Consider the following 20,013-nt stretch of genomic DNA (forward strand, 5'->3'; position numbering starts at 1 on the left):
AAACACGGTGATGAGAGACAGTCTTCTGGGATTGTGAGAAGACATTGAAAGGACATGGGCAGGGACCGAAAATGTTGTTATACTAGGCAGACACAACAATAGGCGGAAAGACAACAACAACGGACTGGCTAGGTTAGCTTGCTGGCTAACTTACCCGCTAGTCTGTTGCTAAACCATCCTGTGCGTTGTTTCACATGCTACTTGAGAAAGCTGGCAAGACTTTTCTCTCTCATCAATTCTTTAATCTAATATCTGGTCGGCATCCGTGACTACCCGTCAGTGGACTTTGTAGACCATCCAGGCTTGTCTCCGTGCATTTGTGAGACAGCTGAGACAGGGTTTTTACTAGTGTCGTTGCAGCTAAGCTAAGTCCCCGCTCCTCCCCAGCGGCCCAGTCGGAGATGCATGGAAGATGTCGGTGTCGGGGCTGAAGGCCGAACTGAAGTTTTTGGAGTCTATTTTTGATCCAAATCACGAACGATTTAGGATCATTGATTGGAAACCTGACGAACTAAGCTGTCAGTTTAATGTGACCAGAGAGAAGCTGTTAATAATACACTGTAACATTACGGTAAGCGAGCAAAAACATAACAACTGACTTGTTAGTCACTAGCAGGCTAAAGTTAGCTGGCTAACTTTAAAATGTGTAATGTATTGGATATCTAGTTTACTCCAGTGACTCATGGATTATAAGATACGACAGATCGTTTTGTTCAGTTTATTTTAATCCACAGTTATGTAGAATGTTATTGTGAGTACAATTATTTGATAGTTAATTTAACCTAAATGCTAAACAAGCTCCAAGCTAATAAGGCTATTCTGATTATTACAGTACGACTGTAATGTCGTTGCATGATGTGACAACCCCCAATTACTTGACGTTTTTATTGTCTAAATTGTCTGTGTTCTTTGAACTATCTTTAGGAGTCTTATCCGTCTACACCACCGATATGGTTTGTAGATTCGGACGATCCAAGCCTTGCACAAGTTTTAGAGCGGTTGGAAGATGTGAGAAAAGGCAGCACCTTGGTAGGTCACCAGGTCACATGTAATAAGATTATGTTCTCTGTAATATCACAGTAAGTGAAATGTCAGACGTTTATCTGCATCACCGGCTTTGCATTCACAAGGTGTTTAGATTCTGCCAGATGAACCAAGTTCACAACACTAGCCTATTCAAAAACACTTAATCCATAGTCCATTTACCCACGAAATACAGACACTTTGCTTAAAGATAGTCGGCCTCTAATTATTGTAACCGCATTACATTTTTCTATATTTTTTAGCTTTTACAACAGCTGAAGAAACTCATTTGTGACCTATGTCGGTTGTACAACCTTCCTCAACATCCTGATGTTGAAATGCTTGACCAGCCTTTGCCTGCAGGTCCTGTAGGGCAAGACCGAAAGGTAGTTACTGAACAGATTATACTCTCTCATATCATTTTTTCTTATGCAAACATCCAGTTAAGCTATTAAGCTCTGAATTTGAACTTCTGTTCTGTGTGTTATCAGCATGGAACAGAGGAAGTTACATCTGAGGAAGAAGAGGAGGAGGAGATGGGAGAGGCATGTCACTAATAATTTTTTATATTATTACATTTATATTTATATAATATGACCTGATAATGATGACATAATAAACTACATATGCACTGTAGGACATAGAGGATCTGGACCACTATGAAATGAAAGAGGAAGAGCCCGTGGAAGGAAAGAAATCAGAAGATGATGGCATTGAAAAAGAAAATCTAGCCATCTTGGAGAAAATTCGGAAAAACCAGAGACAAGATCATTTGAATGTAAGTGATGTAAGTTTTAACTAATCCATACTGTTTGTGTATATTTGGTATGATTGGATAAAAAAAAGTCTGGTTACCTTGTTTACTTAATACAGCATGGGGTAGTTTTGGTTATTAAATTTCCTTTGATAGTCCATTTTATTTAGTTTCATATTTTTAGGGTTATTGCAAAATGAATGCCACCTTGACAGCAGACTTTAAGTCAGACTCCTTTTTTTTTTCCTTTGACAGGGAGCTGTGTCTGGTTCAGTACAGGCATCTGATCGCCTAATGAAGGAATTGCGAGAAATCTACAGGTCTCAAAGTTACAAGACAGGTAGTTATTTACTCATTCAATAATCACAATAGTTGACCTGGAAATACTAATGAGGCCTGGGATGTAACTTAAACCCCTTTTTGAAGGTATCTATTCCGTGGAGCTTGTTAACGACAGTCTCTATGAATGGCACGTCAAATTGAGAACGTAAGAGACTGACTCAAAGATGTTCTGTGAGTGTTGTTTCAAAGTTCAAATTAACTCTGTTTTGATACTTGCAGAGTGGATCCAGATAGTCCCTTGCACAGTGATTTACAAGTCCTAAAGGAAAAGGAGGGAATGGATTACATCTTATTAAACTTTTCCTATAAAGTAAGTCAACAATAATGTTGCATGCAACCACAACAATGTCCTTCTCAAGTTGACCATTGATATTGTGTCATTTTGTAACTGATTTAAAACATATTTTTGTAGGATAACTTTCCATTTGATCCACCATTTGTGAGAGTTGTTTCACCAGTGCTTTCTGGGGGGTAAGTGTTTTTGCTTGCATACAAATGGATTTTACTTTAATTTGTCAGCCAAAGATATGCCTTGTGCAATTAGTAGGCTAAAATGTTGCACTGATAATTGGACATTGAATTTCCTACTTTTTTGTTTGTTTCAGCTATGTTCTCGGTGGAGGTGCCCTCTGCATGGAACTTCTCACCAAACAGGTAAATTGTTATATTTATGAATGTTGTATTTAAAAAGGTAGAAAGTTTGTTACAGTTAAGAATAAAAGATGAGTGAAAGTGCCTACCTCAATGATAAGTTGTTGAATAGAAGTAATTGAAAATGAAGCTTTAATTGTTTCTCCATGTGTTTCCTGCTGGTCTGCAGTCCATCATTGTCTTTTCATAACTGTATTTACTTTGGTATTTATGGGTGAATTTACCGTATTTTCCGGGCTATTAGACGTGCTCTTAAACCTCTAACCCCATCAAAAAACGACAGCACGCCCCGCAATCCAGAGCGCCCCATACACGAATCCACTTGGGTGTCCCATCACAACTTCAGTAAACTACAAAGCAGCACCACCCGCAGCACACGCAAACACACAGCAGACAGCAACCGCGCAGCGAAACACACCCTCAGCCGCACTCATCACTCCACGCAGATGAGGAACGGAACAACTGAACAACTGAGTCACAGCGAACACGCCAACAATCCAGCGGTCCCAGACAGCGCCCTCCCTATGTGCCACAAATGAACAAAGCCGAGAGACACCGTGAATGCGCCAAACAAAGTCCGACTGACCCATCCAACTGTTGTGTTTCGTTTAAAGTCCAGTGCGGTTTATTTGTGAAGAAAGTTTGAAAATAGACCATTTAATGACAGTGCGTCTTATAATCCAGAGCGCCTAATAGCCCGGAAAATATGGTAATTCTCTTCAGCACGTGGCTGAAATATGAGTTCTGAACAGTCATGGTGCTGTGAGATCAAGTAGATCGACTCAGATATATATAGCTTCTTCTCCACCAGTAGGTGAATATTTGAGTAAAAATGTCTTAGAAGCAAACCTACAATGGCAATAATCTTTTCATTAATTTCTAACACACATTTTTCTTATTGAAGGGCTGGAGCAGTGCCTATTCTATTGAGTCTGTCATCATGCAGATCAATGCCACTTTAGTCAAAGGAAAAGCCAGAGTGCAGTTTGGAGCAAATAAGGTAAGAGGACTTCATCAGATAAAATCAAGATATGGACAGAAACAGTTAGTCTTGACTAAAACGAAGAGAAGAGAGTACTGAAATTGTTCAAGCTACAATCTATTGTGAAAATATCCAAACAGTGCTAGATGTGGGGGTTCATCCCTGCTGATATTATAGTTTCTTGAAATTTGAGATGGGGCATTAGCATTTTCCTTGTTTATTGAGGAATACATTTGTTCAGTTTTTGCTCTCATTTGACTTTTTTTCTCCTTGCAGAATCAGTACAATCTTGCCAGAGCACAGCAATCCTACAAATCTCTGGTTCAGATTCATGAAAAGAATGGTGAGTTTTTGGTCTCCTATTTCAAGTGCATTCAAGGGCATTAGCAACCTTATTTACTGAAACTATTTACTTGAGCCTCTCAAACACAGAGCAGTAGTGCATGGAACAAACAGTGACTTTGATAATACACATCTAGTCAACTCTGACCTTTTTTATAACCTGTTTGAAACAAGTTATTGAATATTAGGGAAGATTGTTAGAGAAAAACTAATTTCAAATAATGCATGTTAACATGGGCTACCAAAATATTATCTAAACTAGATCTAGTGTGCTCTGGGCACAAACGTGGTATGAATTCGAACTGATGTGGCTTAGCCTTGGCAGACATGCCGTCTGTGCTGTAGACTAATTGTGTGTTTTATTATTTAAATTTTAAAAGAATCCTTATTTACACTCCTGGTCCTGTGTTTTATTTCCAGGCTGGTACACACCCCCAAAGGAGGATGGCTAGCACAGACTTGGTTTTTCCTGCTGTGGGACCCATATGTCTTAGTTCACTTTAATCATGACCAATACATCTTTTTGAGGACTTTGTTTTGTTGTACACAAGAGTGCAAGAGTGTGAACTCTCGACAAATTTCCAGATGACCCAGAACGAATAGCCCAGCCCCTCACCACAAACTGCCCTGCCTGCAGTTGCTCTCCAGGGCGGTCTCTTCCCAGATATTTATCTATCAGTATATCTGTTGTTCAGTTTTCCATTGCGTCATCATCCCATCCTCCTGGAAAGGACTAATATCTGAATCAGCTCTTTGGTTTCGGCGTGCGGCATGCCAAGGTTGCTTTCTGGCTGTAAAGTTGAAAGTTGTGGCATGACTTTATTTGAATGGAGGCCCGAGTACCTCCCCTGTAGCCGCTGCCTCCCTGACCTCAGACTGGATATTAAGAACTTGTGTTGCTTGATGATTGGTGGTGGCTGGAACAAATCTTTTTTTCTGCTGGTGAAAATGGCGCTTTTTTTTTTTGTTGTTTCATGGATGACCTCTGTGTTAATTTTCTCATGTATTGTCTTTAAAATGCCAAGATCCCCTTTCCACAATTATATTGCTTCTGAGGATGGCTTATTTTTAAAAGCTTTTATATTATAATGTGAAGCCTTGGAGTGATGAGAGGAAAGAGTAGACCCCACTCATGGGTGGGAAGAATTGTGGAAAGAATAAGACTTTTTGCTTTTGGGTCACTGCTATTGCCAACACCAGCATCTGGACCACTCTGTGCAGGAGAGAGCTGGTGTGTCTCTTAGGCAATCCAAAACCAACTAAAGCAGAAGACTTGATATGTTAGGATCACACTGTAATGTAGTTGATTTTAATCTCAAATGTAAACATGTAAATTTGTATTTCTGAAAAAGGATTAAATTGTTTATATTGAACCATTGTGGGTCCTGGACAAGGCAGAGACTGATTTACCATGTACCATTTGACAACTGGGGCACTGCAGTTTCTCTAAAGCATTTAGGATAACTAAATATAAATAAAATATTCTTGCTGAAGGTAAAAGGCCAAGTAAGCCATGCCCATAAGTATCCATCACTATTGCAGGTTTTATTATTTTTGTGTGTATTCTCAAGTAATCAGAAACCGCACGTGTACACAATTGATTACACCTCTTCACTTTGATAAACAATAAAAACGGGCACAGCTGTTTATGACATTGCGGATAGGCTATTCTCTGATCACTCAAACCACATGAACCTCATTACGGCTATGCAGCAGAGATGTTTCATTATGTAACAGAAGTCTCAAAAGTAAGAAAGCTGCATAGCTCTCTCCGCACTTCCCTGCATTTAAGTGACCTTGGTCATTGATTGTTTTATTGACCTCATTCTAAAGTTTCACTTTTAAATTCACAGCAATAGCAATGCTTCTGTACAATGTCCGGCATCATATCTTACAGGACTGTGTCCTTATTGTAGAGTGTTCGCTCAGGTTTGATAAATACCAATGCTATCACATGAATGACCCAGTGCTTGCCACCTCAGCAACCCTTCAGCATGCTGATGCTTTGATGTAATTTGAATTATATGCAGGAAAATGGCGTGGAGCATTCTATTTGATGCAATTTGTGAGTGTTCTGTGGTGTGGCATTGTTTTCTTAGTATGTCGTCCCAACAACAGTGTAGAAAGTTTAGTTGTGAACACTCATACATACAGTCATTCCTAATTGCAAACTTTCCTTGCTTAACTAACCTCACAGCCAGAGCATATTTGTCTTAACCCAGAGTGTTCTTTATTCATTACTTCAAAACTCACCCTTTCTCAACATGGCATGATTGTTAATTGTTCAATTGGTTGGTCCAGCCCAATTTTAATTTCAGGAGAAGCAAACTCAGGAATATGTACCGCACACAACTAAAGGATCATTTCTAAATGACAACATATTTGTTGGAAGCTCGCACACATTACACCACCATGCATTGTAGTTTTGCTGTCATCTTTTCTATATGCCAGCATTGGTTTGGAATTTTAAACTACATGTCGTAATAACTTTCTATAACAGATTTTTGTTGCGAATTTCTCCCAAAACCTGTACTCACTCAAAATGCTCAGATGATACCTTCGGTAATAGCAGGTTTTGCATGACAGCACTGGACCTTCAAGTTACCGCAGAAATGTGGAGTTTACACTGTGTTTAAGTTGGATTCAAATAATGTGTTTTTTGTTTAGTTTTTTTTTTTTTTCCATGCCCTGAAACTACACAAGTACCTGCAGACAAGATAATAGTTAGAATCAAAAGCCCTATGATTCCCAGGAGTAATAACTGACTGCGATGCCGTTCCTTTGATTAAATACATTTGACTAACACACTCTATGGCAAGCAGCATATTGGCTGAATCTGGGCTCTTACATTGCTTATACAGCCACAATGGTCGGGTTAAAAGTTATGCACTGTTAGCATGCTTTGGTTGGTATCATTATTTCATTGCAAGGGTGGTTTTGACCATGTAAAGAAATTTGTAAACTTGCATCAAGTTTATGAATAAAGAAATGTCTGAAATCTTTGCATCTGTATATGATATTCTGTCTGAATAGTTTGACTAGTGTACAAGTGTATGTAGAGTGTAGTAGCCTAGTGTAGTGAAATAGATGATAATAAGCAGGAGGTAGCATTAGAACTCAGTTGAAGCACTTTGATAGACATTGTACAGCTGTGCTGTACTGAGGGCACTCCCTGCCAGCACCTGGCCTGTGTCACCAGAGGAATCCTTCCTACTGTGACCAGACAGGACAGAAATGAACAATAGTATTACAGTGTCTTGAGGCTTCATGTCTCCAGGTCCTTGGTGGTAAATAAATTTCCTCTACGTTAGGTACGCCAGCCTCATGCCTCTTCTTTTAAACTCTTGGTCTTCCACAAGTTTTGTGTAGAGAAGATGACAATGAGTAGTTAAGAGATGAGTAGCTAACATCAAAGGGCAGAGGAACAGCTCAGAAGTTTTAGTGACAAAGAGACCAGACAATGTAGACGTGCACAAATTGTTATGAGAGAAATAATTCAAAGAATATAAAAATATAGATTATTTCGCCTATAAAAAAGGCTGTTTACGTCTAATGAGAAATATTGTTTCAGAGTTGGATTTTCTTTCATTTCCAGTAGATGGCGCACCGTAATCTTGTTGCACGTTAGAGGTTTGTCTATGGTTTGATCATTGCATTGTGTGTGATACTTCAAAGATGATGTATGGACTGTGCTAGCCTTATATCCCTCACCAATGGTTACTGTTAGTGCTGTCACCCTGAAATCTCCAATTTTTCTATTTTATTATATTCTTCTCTAATTCTATGCAAATGTATTTAACAAATCCACTAGAAATTACCACTAGATGGCAGTGACACCCTTTTCCTCAAAACGTGCCGAGTAAATCAATCCAAATGAGTCCAAGTGATATTCCCTTGATGTTATCGCAAGGTTATGTTATCTGCCATCAGTGTCTATGGAGAAGACAGCACATCTTTCTGTTTGGGTTGGCCTATGTAGTGAGATGACCTATAGTTTTCAGTTGTTGGCATAACTGTCAGGCAGGTCTATTATTAGCTACATAAGACACTGTCAGATGTCAGCTAAGATATAAGGGTGGTTCAAACATATTGACTGATGTTGGTGGTGGGCATGAAGTATCCTGTAATGCACCTAAAAATTATACTTGGGTACATGCTTCAATGTATATATTTAATGCAGCATAGCCTCTAGCTCTCACAAACTTTTTGCCTCTAATATTCACATGCAAGGATGATTTGGGCACTAGCACAACTTTAGAACAGCGTTTTTAGAAATGAAAGTAAAGTTGAGTGGACCATCCTTGGACATCAACTCTCATATGTTGTCATATAGTGATTCTCAATGCTCAAGTTTGCAATAATTAAAACGTTCGACCACTAATGTGGAAATGGACAAATCAAATACATTGCTATACTGATAATTACAGTCTAGGCCTATTCAGTAATAGGGTATAAAGTAGCTGAATGTTAATCACTTGGAGGATGCCCTTTGGAATAGGCCTGTTGTAGAAACCACATTGTTTGAGTCACATTGAAAACGTTTAAATTGTTAAAAGAATAATCTGCCTCCTCTGTCCACACTCTTTTCACTGCTATAGTTTTTCATAACTATTCATATTTACGTTTTTTAACCTTGAGTTTCTCAAGTTTTATACAGCAGTTTAAATGCTGTAATATTGTATTGGATGTGTGATATTAAATATATGTCTGGTAAAAACTAGTTTAGTTTCAATATTCATTTTAGGCTAAATAAAACACATTTGAGAGGGTCATCCAAAAGACAGTCCAGCCCCTACAGCGTGTGGTCCACTGATATCGTTTTCCTGGCAGTGTGTTGCTGCCTAATAGAGAAATAGTTGTGCCACTCTACTGTGTGGCTCTTGTTAGAGTAAAATGAGAACACAGGCCCAGAGGTGCAGTAATGATGCCTGCTTTTGAAAGACAGGACACAATCAGGACTTAAATAACCAATCCTATTGTAGCTTTGAACAAGCCACGACAGAGCAGAGCATCTGGAGCGCTATAAGACAGATGTCATGTCCACTCAGTGACACTGTGGTCATAAAGTGTGCACCCGCATTCTGTTCTTCTCCTGCCGGCTCCGCAGCAGAACAAAGAAATCTATCTAATGTCACTGTGTCAGAGCTGTATCTCTCCTCACCAGTATACGCCTGTCCTTGAAGGGAAGTGTCTCTGTCAACATCAGCACACAATGACAGATTTACCAGATTAAAGGACTGAAATAAATTGGCGCTTGAGATTGAGCACAGAATTTCAAATTAAGCAATATTTAACCCCTCTCTACAATAAAAAATAGAAAGTTATCCACATCCAAAGCATTGAATATGGACATTTTTGAACATTTCCACAATATAACTGTTCTAAAATGTATAGGAAAAAATACCATAAAAAGTGGTGTTCAGTTATCAATATCATACTCAGAGTTATTAATGAATGAATGAATTAATTGTCATATATCTCTTCTTTTAATGATAATTAATTTATCTATCATATACCTCAATTGGGTATATGCTCTACAAACTCAGATACTAAGCCTACGACACAATTCTGGACATATTTAGATTTTGTTCTCAAGAACTGAATTCATCTTACTTCATCAATCAAGTGGGGAAAAAAAGAAAGAAATGAAGTTATTGCTTAAAGATTAAAGGTTGAGCCTACAGGACAACCTGGAAGACTTTGCTGCCTCACCTTGCTCCAGCTACCTCCACTGTCCTGCTCAGCTATGATAAGCTCCACTCAGCCAACCCATTTTAACCTAAGCCTCAGCTTCTCCATTCAGCACTTCAGCTCTCTCCAGGTTGAAATGACTATTGTAAGCTGTCCTGTAAGACCAACATTAAGCAATATTGACTTTATAGCATTGGTCAGAGAAGACATTCTGTGGTATAGTCTCAGTGGAGCTCTCTGTTGAATAGTGCATTATAAACTCACAAGAATAGAAGCCATATTAAATTTAGCAAAACTCCAGGATTTTAAGATGGCAGACTTACAGTGGCCACAGCAGCAGCAGCTCTGGGACTGACCTTCATGGGGATTCTTTCAAGTCTCCATTAAAAGATTCACTCTAAATGTATTCAGTTTGCCTCTCAGGCTTCAGCGACGGCACAATCAAGACCCACAATGCATATTTTACTCTAAAAGGCTGTCCTCAAAATCCAATTCTCCTCAGCTTCAAGTGTATGTAAATATTAATGATCCACGGATCTCCATATTCTGCAGTGATTTATGCCACTTTTCATTCCGATCAGGAGGACGCGTTTGCATTTTTGTCCCATAACTTTAAACCATCTGAGTTGTACTATACATACTCAAGTATAATTAGTCTTTCAGTTTCAAAGACCATATAATGATGGATAGCTGTGATGTGTTTTCACATTGTCATGTTGTCCTCTCTTTGCTGAAGGATGAGTGGAGGTCAGTTCATTGTGTCTATGCTTCCCTGCGCAGACTTATACTTGAGTCTGAGCTAAATGGATTTCCATTAGTGCGGCTATGACTCATTTCAGATGCTTACTCAATACTCTGTGCCCGCTTCTGCAGAAATTGCTTCTCCCCAAATCAGACAAAAGAACGTCGTTGTCGTCAAAGTCCAGAACTAAACCCACAGGAGGTGATGTTTTAGATATCCTCAGAATGTTTTTTTTTCTTATGTTATTGACAATAAGTATTTGAATATTATGTAAATATTGTGTAAGCCTTGTGTCATAACATAAACGGCATAATTCTGACACTTTGTACATTTCTCACACACTTTCTTATACAGTTTATAAGAACCCCCCCACTGTTTTATGGCCTGTGTATATAAACAGCTCCAGGGCAATTATTGCTTACAGTATATACAGTATGTCTGTACTCTGCTTTCAGACCAGACCTGCATCAAACGATCAATAGGAAAAGCAATGATCTGGGTGAAATGGACCATCCATCCCATAGTGATTCCCTCATGCAGAGCCTCACTGTAGAGGAGACAGAGAACTAAATTATTGTCTGGGCATCGATTTCAAACTGTCTGAAGGAGCCACACTTTCCACTCTAATTAGAACTTCTGCAGGGGTCCTAATGAAAATTAAGTCATTTTGTTAGGCTAAGTAGGTTAAAGGCTCTTGTAATCTGTTTAGTTGAGCAGATATGGTGCAATATCATAAAACTGCTGGTGATTTAAGGCACTTGAAATAAAATGCTGCAGTAGATCTATACACCCACCTGAGGTGCCTTAGTTGTTAAATTGTAACAGCACAATTTTATTTGAATTAGGGCTGGGCGATATGGTGATAAAAAAATAAATTGTAATCACACCCCTGAAGATATGCATTTTGGGGGATATCCTCAGATCATGATTCACTTTTTTCTAAATACGTATATCAGATTTTTTTCCCCATGTATTTGAATTTGTCTTGCTCCACTTCAAATATTTTGCGTAAGCAGCTCTCAGGGTCCACCTACTGTATGTTCAATGTATTCTGTCTGCATGTAATTATAGTGTTTCATTGTTCAAGAATCAGGAACCCTCTGGCCTCTTAATGTTGTTTAAAACATTGTAATCTCTTAATAATTAGGATGCTCTGATTCATAAGGCAAGTGAAGAACAACATTAGACCACTGCAAACTTTTTAAAATGAAATAGTTACACATTGTCAAAAGTGTAAACATCAGTTACAGTACTTTTAACACAGTTCTATGCTTTAAACAATGCCTTCTCCACTTACACTTCTTATTTGGCACCATGTTCTGTGTCAGTAACAAGTGAATTTAGCCAATTACTGTCAAATATATAATCTTAATTAAACTTTTTAAACTTCCTGTCCTTGTACATGTGTACCCAAATGTGTCAGTTTGTGAGTGATGTCCCCTCACCCTGAAGCCTGCTGCATCAGTCACGCAGTGATTTCCCTGGTTGGCTCCTTCAGACGTAGAGGCTGAAGGAAATGGGAAGGAGAAGGTGTTATTTCCGGGCTTTAACAGTCTACAGTGTCAGTGGGGATGGAGGTAAAGAATGGAGAAAGGACATGACGAAACACCTGGGAATCTCCTCCAATATTGTAGTAACCACCATGCGCATTGGTGGAGGGTTTTTCATGGCACTGATGAATGAGAGTTCTGCAATAGATAAAAGGTTAATAATATGGTTGAATGAAGAACATGTCAAAGTTGCCCATCTTCTGGATTTGGCAGTGTGTATTTTCCTAATAATGTAAAACTTATTTTTTTAAAAAGGAAAAAAAAAAAAAAAAAAGATGTCTTACGTAATACTATTTTTTATTTTAATATTGACTTCAAAGTTACTAGATGTACCAATAACAACCCAAAGTTATGTTTACCCAAGGGCAGTTGTGCCTACAGTAGCTCACCACCACCAACAGTATGAATAATGCACAAAATTGTCAAGTTGACAATTGTCACTTTAACCATTTGAAAAAGTGCTATATGAGACGAGTGCATGATTAATATTGTTAAAGGCCTTGTAGTATTTTTTCCCATGTATTTGAGTACATGGGAATGTCTTGATATATATTTTATAAGCAGTACTTGAGGTCAAATATGTCTGCATAATAAGAAAGCATTTTATTGTCCTATAATCAAGAAGAGTGTATTAGCATGCATTTTGTTCACTTTACTACCATTGCAAATCTCATACTGAGAGTCTCTGAGAGTTGTGAAAAGTGCATGTAAACTAATCATGATATAATCAGTATGTGGTGAATAACTTTGGACCACTGCAAACCTTTTCAAATTACAGTAAAAATCAGGTGCTGCACCTTTAAATATCCTCTGAATGTCTTTCTGAATTTTCTTTCAAATCCTTTGCATGATTGGAATTAGCAATATTTCACACTACACCTCCCCTTTAAACTAACTGTGTGACAAGATTATTGGTGAGAATCATTTTCCTTAGCGTAGGGGTGTATTTTCCTCTCAGGAAGGATGCTTGTCTGACTGTGAGTACCTAAGCCAAGAATCTCTCCTCAGTCTGATAAGGCCGTCCTGCTTTAGTAGTGATATGTATCTTATCAGCCTGTTGTCTACCTTGAGCCCTCAGCCCTCTGTATATACCTGGTGTAATACTGAATGTAACTGCCTGCCTTAGATAAAGCACCTCTCTGTTACGCTGCCATTGCGCTGCATACGTTGGTAAAAAAAACAAAAAAACCAAAACTATTAATTTCTGTTTCCCTGAGTGTCTGGGAGGCAGATGGACGTCACGCTTAAAGTTTTTATTATTCTGCGGTTCAATAACATTTCGACTTTCTCCTCAATCCATATTATCATCTTTTCACACATAGATAATTCACCATTTCCACAGAGACTTAGAATTCATGATTTTGTCCCCAATTACACGCAGACACTCCAGACTGAATCACTCACTGTAAAATACGCACATTACTTTGCTATTCCTGCAACTCACCAGAGGCTTTTCATTTCCACATCCATATGAATTATACCCCCCAAAACAGAAGCCTTTTTGCCGCCTTTGGGCAAGATGGAAGCTATAGGACCAAGGCTGATTCCAACTCGGCACATCTCATCAATCTCCCAGTTCATTATGCTCACAAAGGGGGTCCTCTTTCACTGCAGGGGAGAGGAGTCGATAGCCCACTGCTACCCAGATGAGAGCAATTCCATTAAGGGCTCCATCACCTTGGGCTTGAAAAAGAAGGCAGACTTATCCAGGGCCACCAGCAACAGCTATTGTGAGGAAGTGATCCTTATGAGCTGTAGATCAGGAGTCACCGCCACTGATAGGCCACACCCCTTTCAGTTAGGCCTATTCATCTTGTTGTACTGTTTAAAGATGTCATTCTTCTGATGGAGGGTCTGCCACTTGTTTGTCTCCATAGAGATCGCGGTGTCTGAAATGTTCCACAGTACAGCATTAAACATGTATTTATGGAACTGTAGGTTGTGGGGAAGCTGGCCAAAGTGGTCGAAGTAGGAGGCAGATGACACAAAAAAAAGGTGTCTTACGCAGACAAAATTTATTTTAAAAAACAGACTTCTGGGTTTAACCAACAAAAATACAAATAGACAAAAAATAAGTAACTCAAAGCAAAACACCAAATACCTGCACAGAAGTCTCCCCCTAATTAGTGACACCTGCTTGCCTTTTATACTCCGCCCAGGAGGAAGTACCTCCCCCAGGTGAGTAACAATTCCAGGTAAAGCAAAGCAAAAGGTGTCTTTCCAAAATCAAAATGGTTAACATAAATTAAGGTGAGTTTAAAATAAGACAAAGGCCCACTTTGTCACATAGGTATTTTTAGTGATGATAATGAAATAACTATAATGTATTAAATGAGCAGATTGCCTGACCACAGATGACTAACTTGACCTGGATGTTGAGATGTTGTTTTGCCTGTAATGTTGCACAATATGGCATTAAACTGATATATCTTACATTTATTGATTTTTTTGTAATCATTATTGCTTGAAAAACACGCGTTCTTACTGTAACTGGGGTCAACTCTCCACAAATCTAACCTGTAATTTGTGATGTTTAAATGAGGAACATTCGAGTCAAAACTGATTTTACAGTGTGTACTGTGAGTCTTGAATGTGATAAGGGAACAGTTAACTACCTGTCAGCTCTCCAGTGAAACTCTGCGTGAGGCATGACTGATTTCAGACTTAATGTGTTTTTTGTTGAGTTGATGTCTCACTCCACCATGCTGGCAGCCTTGAGCAGACCTCTCAGTCCCACACACATAATGACACTCTGGCTCAACCTTGAATCAATCTTCTGCATCTCAGCTTGGCACTGTAAGCACCAATGAGACCTTGTTCTTTCTGCAGTGATGTAAAACCATATCCAAGTCTTATCTAAGCCGCATTATTATTCGTTAAAGCGTGTTTGTATATCAAGATAAGATGAGAGCTCCTTTACTTTTTCTCCACAATGACGCGATATCAATTAACAGCAGCAGTAACAAAAATATTAAAGGGCCCATATTACGCTATTTTTTGATGTATGTTATAATATAGTTTCCTCATCACAAACATACCTGAAGTTGTGTCACATGTTTGACCCACAAACTATGCATTTTTAGACATTACCATATTATCTATTATAATTATGTTTTCTCATTTAAAACCTGGAGTTGTGTTTTGTTTCATTCTCTCTTGTTTATCACACAAATCCTGCATATTTAGGTTTCGAAGGTTAGGTTTTCGAGTTCTTCTCTCAAACAGAAAACGCTCTGTTCCACCTTGTGACGTCATGTGGTAATACAGGAAGTGCTGCAGTGTATTTTTATATTCCATACACCTTCACTAGAATAATGTATATAATTCAGTCCCTGGAATTTCCTATCTGTACTGAGCACAAAATGAAAAAAACTACCTCTACATGACATCACACGGTGGAGTCGAGCATTTTGAGTTTTGGGAATGCAGACAGACTAATAATAAAGAAATACACATGTGTGAATGAAACAACACAACACAACTCCAGGTATTTTACTGAAAAAACATTAAAATATGGCTTAAACTAACAAGAGAAATTTTCATGGACTTTTAAATAATTCAAAATCTTGCAGAAATAGACCATAGAATATTCACTAGAATAAACAGTGGTTGGCAGAGGTCTCCCCAGTGGTTTACCTCTCCACAGCAGCACAAGGTGACACTGAGAAGGCTCCCCTGCTATGTAATAATAATGCTTCAGCACATTTTTGTCATTTATTGCATGCTTTAATTTGCAAAGTCATCCAAATCAGACCACTATTAATCTTTTCCCTTGCACTTTATATTGCTTATGGGAAAAGGGGAATGCAAGGTAAGCTAAAATAAGAGGTACTAAAGTAGAGGCTAAAAAAGGCCAATGTTTTCAGAAGAATCGATTCACAATAAAATCTGCCATCATAATTTAAAGTGGGCCTATGATATAAAATGTATTTTTCAGGGCTTTTAACCATGTTATAGTTGTCTCCCCGATTGTTGGTCACCTGGAGTTGTGTTTGGAGCATAGACTGTACAAAAGAAGTGGACTAAGGTTCAAATGTAAGTCAGTTGGAGTCAGAGTCAGAAGGAACCGGAAGAGCTTCCTGACGAACTTCCTATTTGGCACCCGGCGGCTATGTCCACTCATATATATGGTCTATGGCACGGGTGTCAAACATACGGCCCTGGGGCCAGATCCGGCCCTCCAAGACCTTCAATCTGGCCCTCGGTTGATTTTCTACTAAAATATTGTAATTATATTTTCTATTAAAATATTGGTAATTTTCTGTGGTGCTTATCATAGCAGCATCTCCAGTGTCTCTGTACGTGGCCCCTCCCACCAGAGCAGCACAAATGAAGACTTGTCTCTTTCCAAATGCTCTTAAAGGACGATCGTTTTGACTGTTGACCGTGACACCCTCATCAGCAAAATGGCCAAAATGAGAAAAGTGGATGACGAGTGCAGGATTTTACAAGAAAAATTTACTTATTCTTATTTGAAAAACAAGTTCATGTTAAAACATCGTGTTGAAATTGCATTTTTCTTAAAGTTTCAGGTTGTTCATAATATTATAATATTTTGTAAAAGAAAGAGTTCATCAATTAAAAAAAATACTTCTGTAATAGATTTGCATTTCTCTGCACAAATATTTGAACTTATTGTTATTTTTGGGGTTTATATGTCATGAGTTTTCTGATCCGGCCCCTTTGGGATCAAAGTAGGTTGGATACGGCCCCCAGACCAAAATGAGTTTGACACCCTTGGTCTATGGCTTGGAGTGCTTTTTACATATTTGAGTAATCTTTAATTGCTTATTTTCAAGATATCATCAACTCCCTTTTAAACCACCATCACTAGTATATGCCCACTTCTCTGTACTTATTTCATTCTTCAATTTTATTTTCCTAATCTGTAATATGTGTAGGATTTGGCAGCATTTTGTAGTATTTTGGTACAAATGAATGCTCGCCAGCCTGATCTGCAGCTATTCATAGGAGGTGCTGACAGGTACACAGCTCATTGTTGTGAGGATATTTCTTTTATTAAGTAGTTTTAGATGAATATTGCCATTTCAAATTTCAAATGTACTATAAACTATTACATAATCATTCTCAGGTTTCATAGATTATAACTATATAGCAACTATATAGGAGCAGAATAGGTTTAAGGAACACTGTATGCTGTAACTCACTGATTTAAACTAGACAGATGAAAGTTTGTGTGTATTTACCATAGACTGTAAAAATGGACATAGCTTACCTGCCAGCCGCCAAGTTCCAAATAGGACATGGGGCACTTCCAGCTCCATCGAGTCCAAAGGGCTTGGACTGTCACTTCTCTTCATTTTGGTCTTAAAATGTTAGTATTTAACTGCTCTACATGATCCTGGTGTTTTTATTTAGCTATTGTTTTGTCCTTAAATACATTTCTATCCCTAATATAGAACTTGCATTGAATTCAAATATGCTCCTATAACTCCTAGCCTGGTGAGCTTCATTTAACTGGGGCTGGACCTTGTGGGTGACATCACAGTCCCTTAGTCCACGTCTTTATACAGTCTTTCCATATCCATAAATTTTAACAATTTCATCAATGTTGTATTTTTTAAGGGCTGTAGCTCCTTTATCTTCATGAGCACAGATTTTCTAATATTCAAATCCACAGTTGGCGATTCAACAATGGGAAAACAGTCTTTTTGCCCTTGACCACACAGATGGACAGCCTGAAACCAACCGTCGATGAGGCCGCAATAGAACTTTTGCCTAATGATACTAAATGATACGCCTGCTTCAGCTTTAGTGCCAATCGCGCTCTAATTACACCACCTGGACTGTCCCTCTCTTCCCTGTTAGAGAAGGAAATATTGTCCAAACGCACAGTAGTCCTGCTATTCCCAGCGTCCTATGTGTTCCATGGCCCCCTCCTGTCACTTCAGCCTCTCTATTACTCACACGAGAAGAGGGAAAGGAGGAGAGCCGCTCTAATTATCCAGCAATGCCTGCACGTTCTGTTAATGGTCTTTTCCGGGCTTAAGTAGGCTATCTATATGCAAAGTCTCTTCTGATGAATTTCTTCATTATTTATTGGTAATGTAATACTGTATAGTCATGATGGGGCAAGGGCAAGGAGGATTTTGTGGCATATTGGCTTGTGAAAATTGGCTGGGAAAGAGGTGGCATTTAGTGATCGGGGTTGTAGTAGGCTCAACAGTGTATAGCTCATGCCACAAATTTGTAACTCAATAATGAATTCAAAGGGGTTTAATACAAGAAATTGACTCTTATAAGCTTTAAACCATGTTAAAATGATCTTACCTCATCAAAAACTTACCCAGAGTGGTGTTTTGTTTCATTTATGCATGTTTGAGTAACTCTGCATTATTAGTGTGACATCTCCCAAGTAAAAAATTCTCTGTTCTACCTTATGACGACGCAGTAGTAGTTTTCAAGTTAACAGCTACCTTTTACCTTTTGTTCAGTAGAGATTGCAATTCCAGGGCTGGAATGATCCAGATGATTCTACAAAAGGTGTGTAGAGTTTAAAAACACAAGGCAGCGCTTCCTGTATTACCACATGACATCACAAGGTGTTTTCCTTTTGAGAGAAGCACTCGGCCTAAATATGAAGGATAGTGTGTTAAATTTTATTTATTTATTTATTTTTATTTTTTTATTTATTTATTTATTTTTTATGAGAAAACAACATTATAACATAGTTGAGAAAATAGTCTAATATTGGCCCTTTAACTTAAAAGATTTCAGATGGCCTGGACTGGCAAGTGTTGACATTGCTTACTGATTGTTGATGGTCCATGACTTGTAAACACTGGTTTAATTTTGGAAGTTATTTGGTTCAGAATTAATATAATGAATTCAAAATGACAGATTGATGGCTGATTTATTTGTTGAAATGAATTGTGAGACCATGTTTTCCAGTTGAAAAAATTAGAGCAGATGAGCAGGAACAATGCCCAAGTAATTATTTTCCAGAATAGTTATTTTTCCCTTTTTCTTTCTTTCTTTTTTTTTTTTTTTTTTAATAAACCCTTTTAAAATGAATTGTTTTGGCTTAATGTGCAACATGATGCAACAGATGAACAAAGTATTTTTTTTTTTAAATGTATGAGAGGCTTCTAGAATTGAATGCTGATAGATGTTTAATCCAGCAAACCATCTAACTAAAACCAGATGGGTAACATTATGGGCCTGAGTACAATAAAGCAGCTCCCATTTTATTCCTAAGGCGCAGTAAGAGATCCACTTTGAGTTGTAAGCCCCTGTTTTTAAGGAGACATCTTGTAGAGGAAAGGGTCCCACATTAGGGTGATTGTGGGTTGTTGAATGGAGCCTCAGACCTCTGACTGAGCTCAGTGAGAAAAAAAACAGGTCTGATTGCACAGCAGGAACGCTTCTAAATGTCACACTCTTCTGTCTGCAGATGGCCCATTTTAATGTCTGGACTTAGCCTGCAGATAGAGCAAAACACATAACACCACTTGAATAAAAGTACAGTAATACTAAAAGAACACAGCACCAATATGAACTGGACAGGACAAGGCCGTTTTATTCCAATATGTTTACTGGTCATGTAAATCTGAATTCAAGAGATTACCCTTAATGATATTTAACTTCTATGTTGGAAATTCGATTCGATTTTATTGTCATTGTACAAAAAATCCAGACATGATGAGAATTCTAAACATAAATTAAGATGAAATACTATGAAGTACACTGAACATTTTATCTAAATGCAGCAAGCAATTGAATTTTGCCGTTTTCTGACTGGGTAGGTTCCAGGTGCTTTCTAGAACAAAATAAATCACCACTGACATTGACTTTGTGTAAAAAAGAGGAGGTTGTTTATTACTTAATTGGAAACCTCACTGCAATGAAGGAGAACAAAGTGAAAGTGAAGAGTAAGTATTGGAGGAGGTGCTTACAGAGCACCACACAGATCCCC

At 38.3% G+C, this 20,013-nt stretch overlaps 1 protein-coding gene across 2 annotated transcripts in view; it reads left to right on the plus strand.

The window, feature by feature from the left end:
• Positions 1–5,467, plus strand: part of LOC110175330 (ubiquitin-conjugating enzyme E2 Q2-like) — a 5,612-nt gene extending 145 nt beyond the window's left edge. Inside the window, exons 1-13 of one of the 2 annotated variants that reach the window (XM_055154606.1) lie at positions 1–571; positions 925–1,029; positions 1,287–1,409; positions 1,515–1,568; positions 1,661–1,810; positions 2,033–2,117; positions 2,204–2,264; positions 2,339–2,429; positions 2,532–2,590; positions 2,725–2,773; positions 3,675–3,770; positions 4,029–4,095; positions 4,515–5,467. The exon at positions 1–571 is cut by the window's left edge and continues 145 nt beyond it. In XM_055154606.1, the coding sequence (XP_055010581.1) occupies positions 413–571; positions 925–1,029; positions 1,287–1,409; positions 1,515–1,568; positions 1,661–1,810; positions 2,033–2,117; positions 2,204–2,264; positions 2,339–2,429; positions 2,532–2,590; positions 2,725–2,773; positions 3,675–3,770; positions 4,029–4,095; positions 4,515–4,546 (1,131 nt within the window). In that variant the 5' untranslated portion in view covers positions 1–412 and the 3' untranslated portion in view covers positions 4,547–5,467. The remainder of the gene's footprint in view (positions 572–924; positions 1,030–1,286; positions 1,410–1,514; positions 1,569–1,660; positions 1,811–2,032; positions 2,118–2,203; positions 2,265–2,338; positions 2,430–2,531; positions 2,591–2,724; positions 2,774–3,674; positions 3,771–4,028; positions 4,096–4,514) is intronic. The other variant, XM_020941493.2, reaches the window with a different exon arrangement.
• The last annotated feature ends 14,546 nt before the right edge of the window (positions 5,468–20,013 follow it).

This window comes from Boleophthalmus pectinirostris, unplaced genomic scaffold (assembly GCF_026225935.1).
Source record: "Boleophthalmus pectinirostris isolate CB_2022bp ecotype Guang Dong unplaced genomic scaffold, ASM2622593v1 HiC_scaffold_19, whole genome shotgun sequence".
Lineage (NCBI taxonomy): Eukaryota > Metazoa > Chordata > Actinopteri > Gobiiformes > Gobiidae > Boleophthalmus > Boleophthalmus pectinirostris.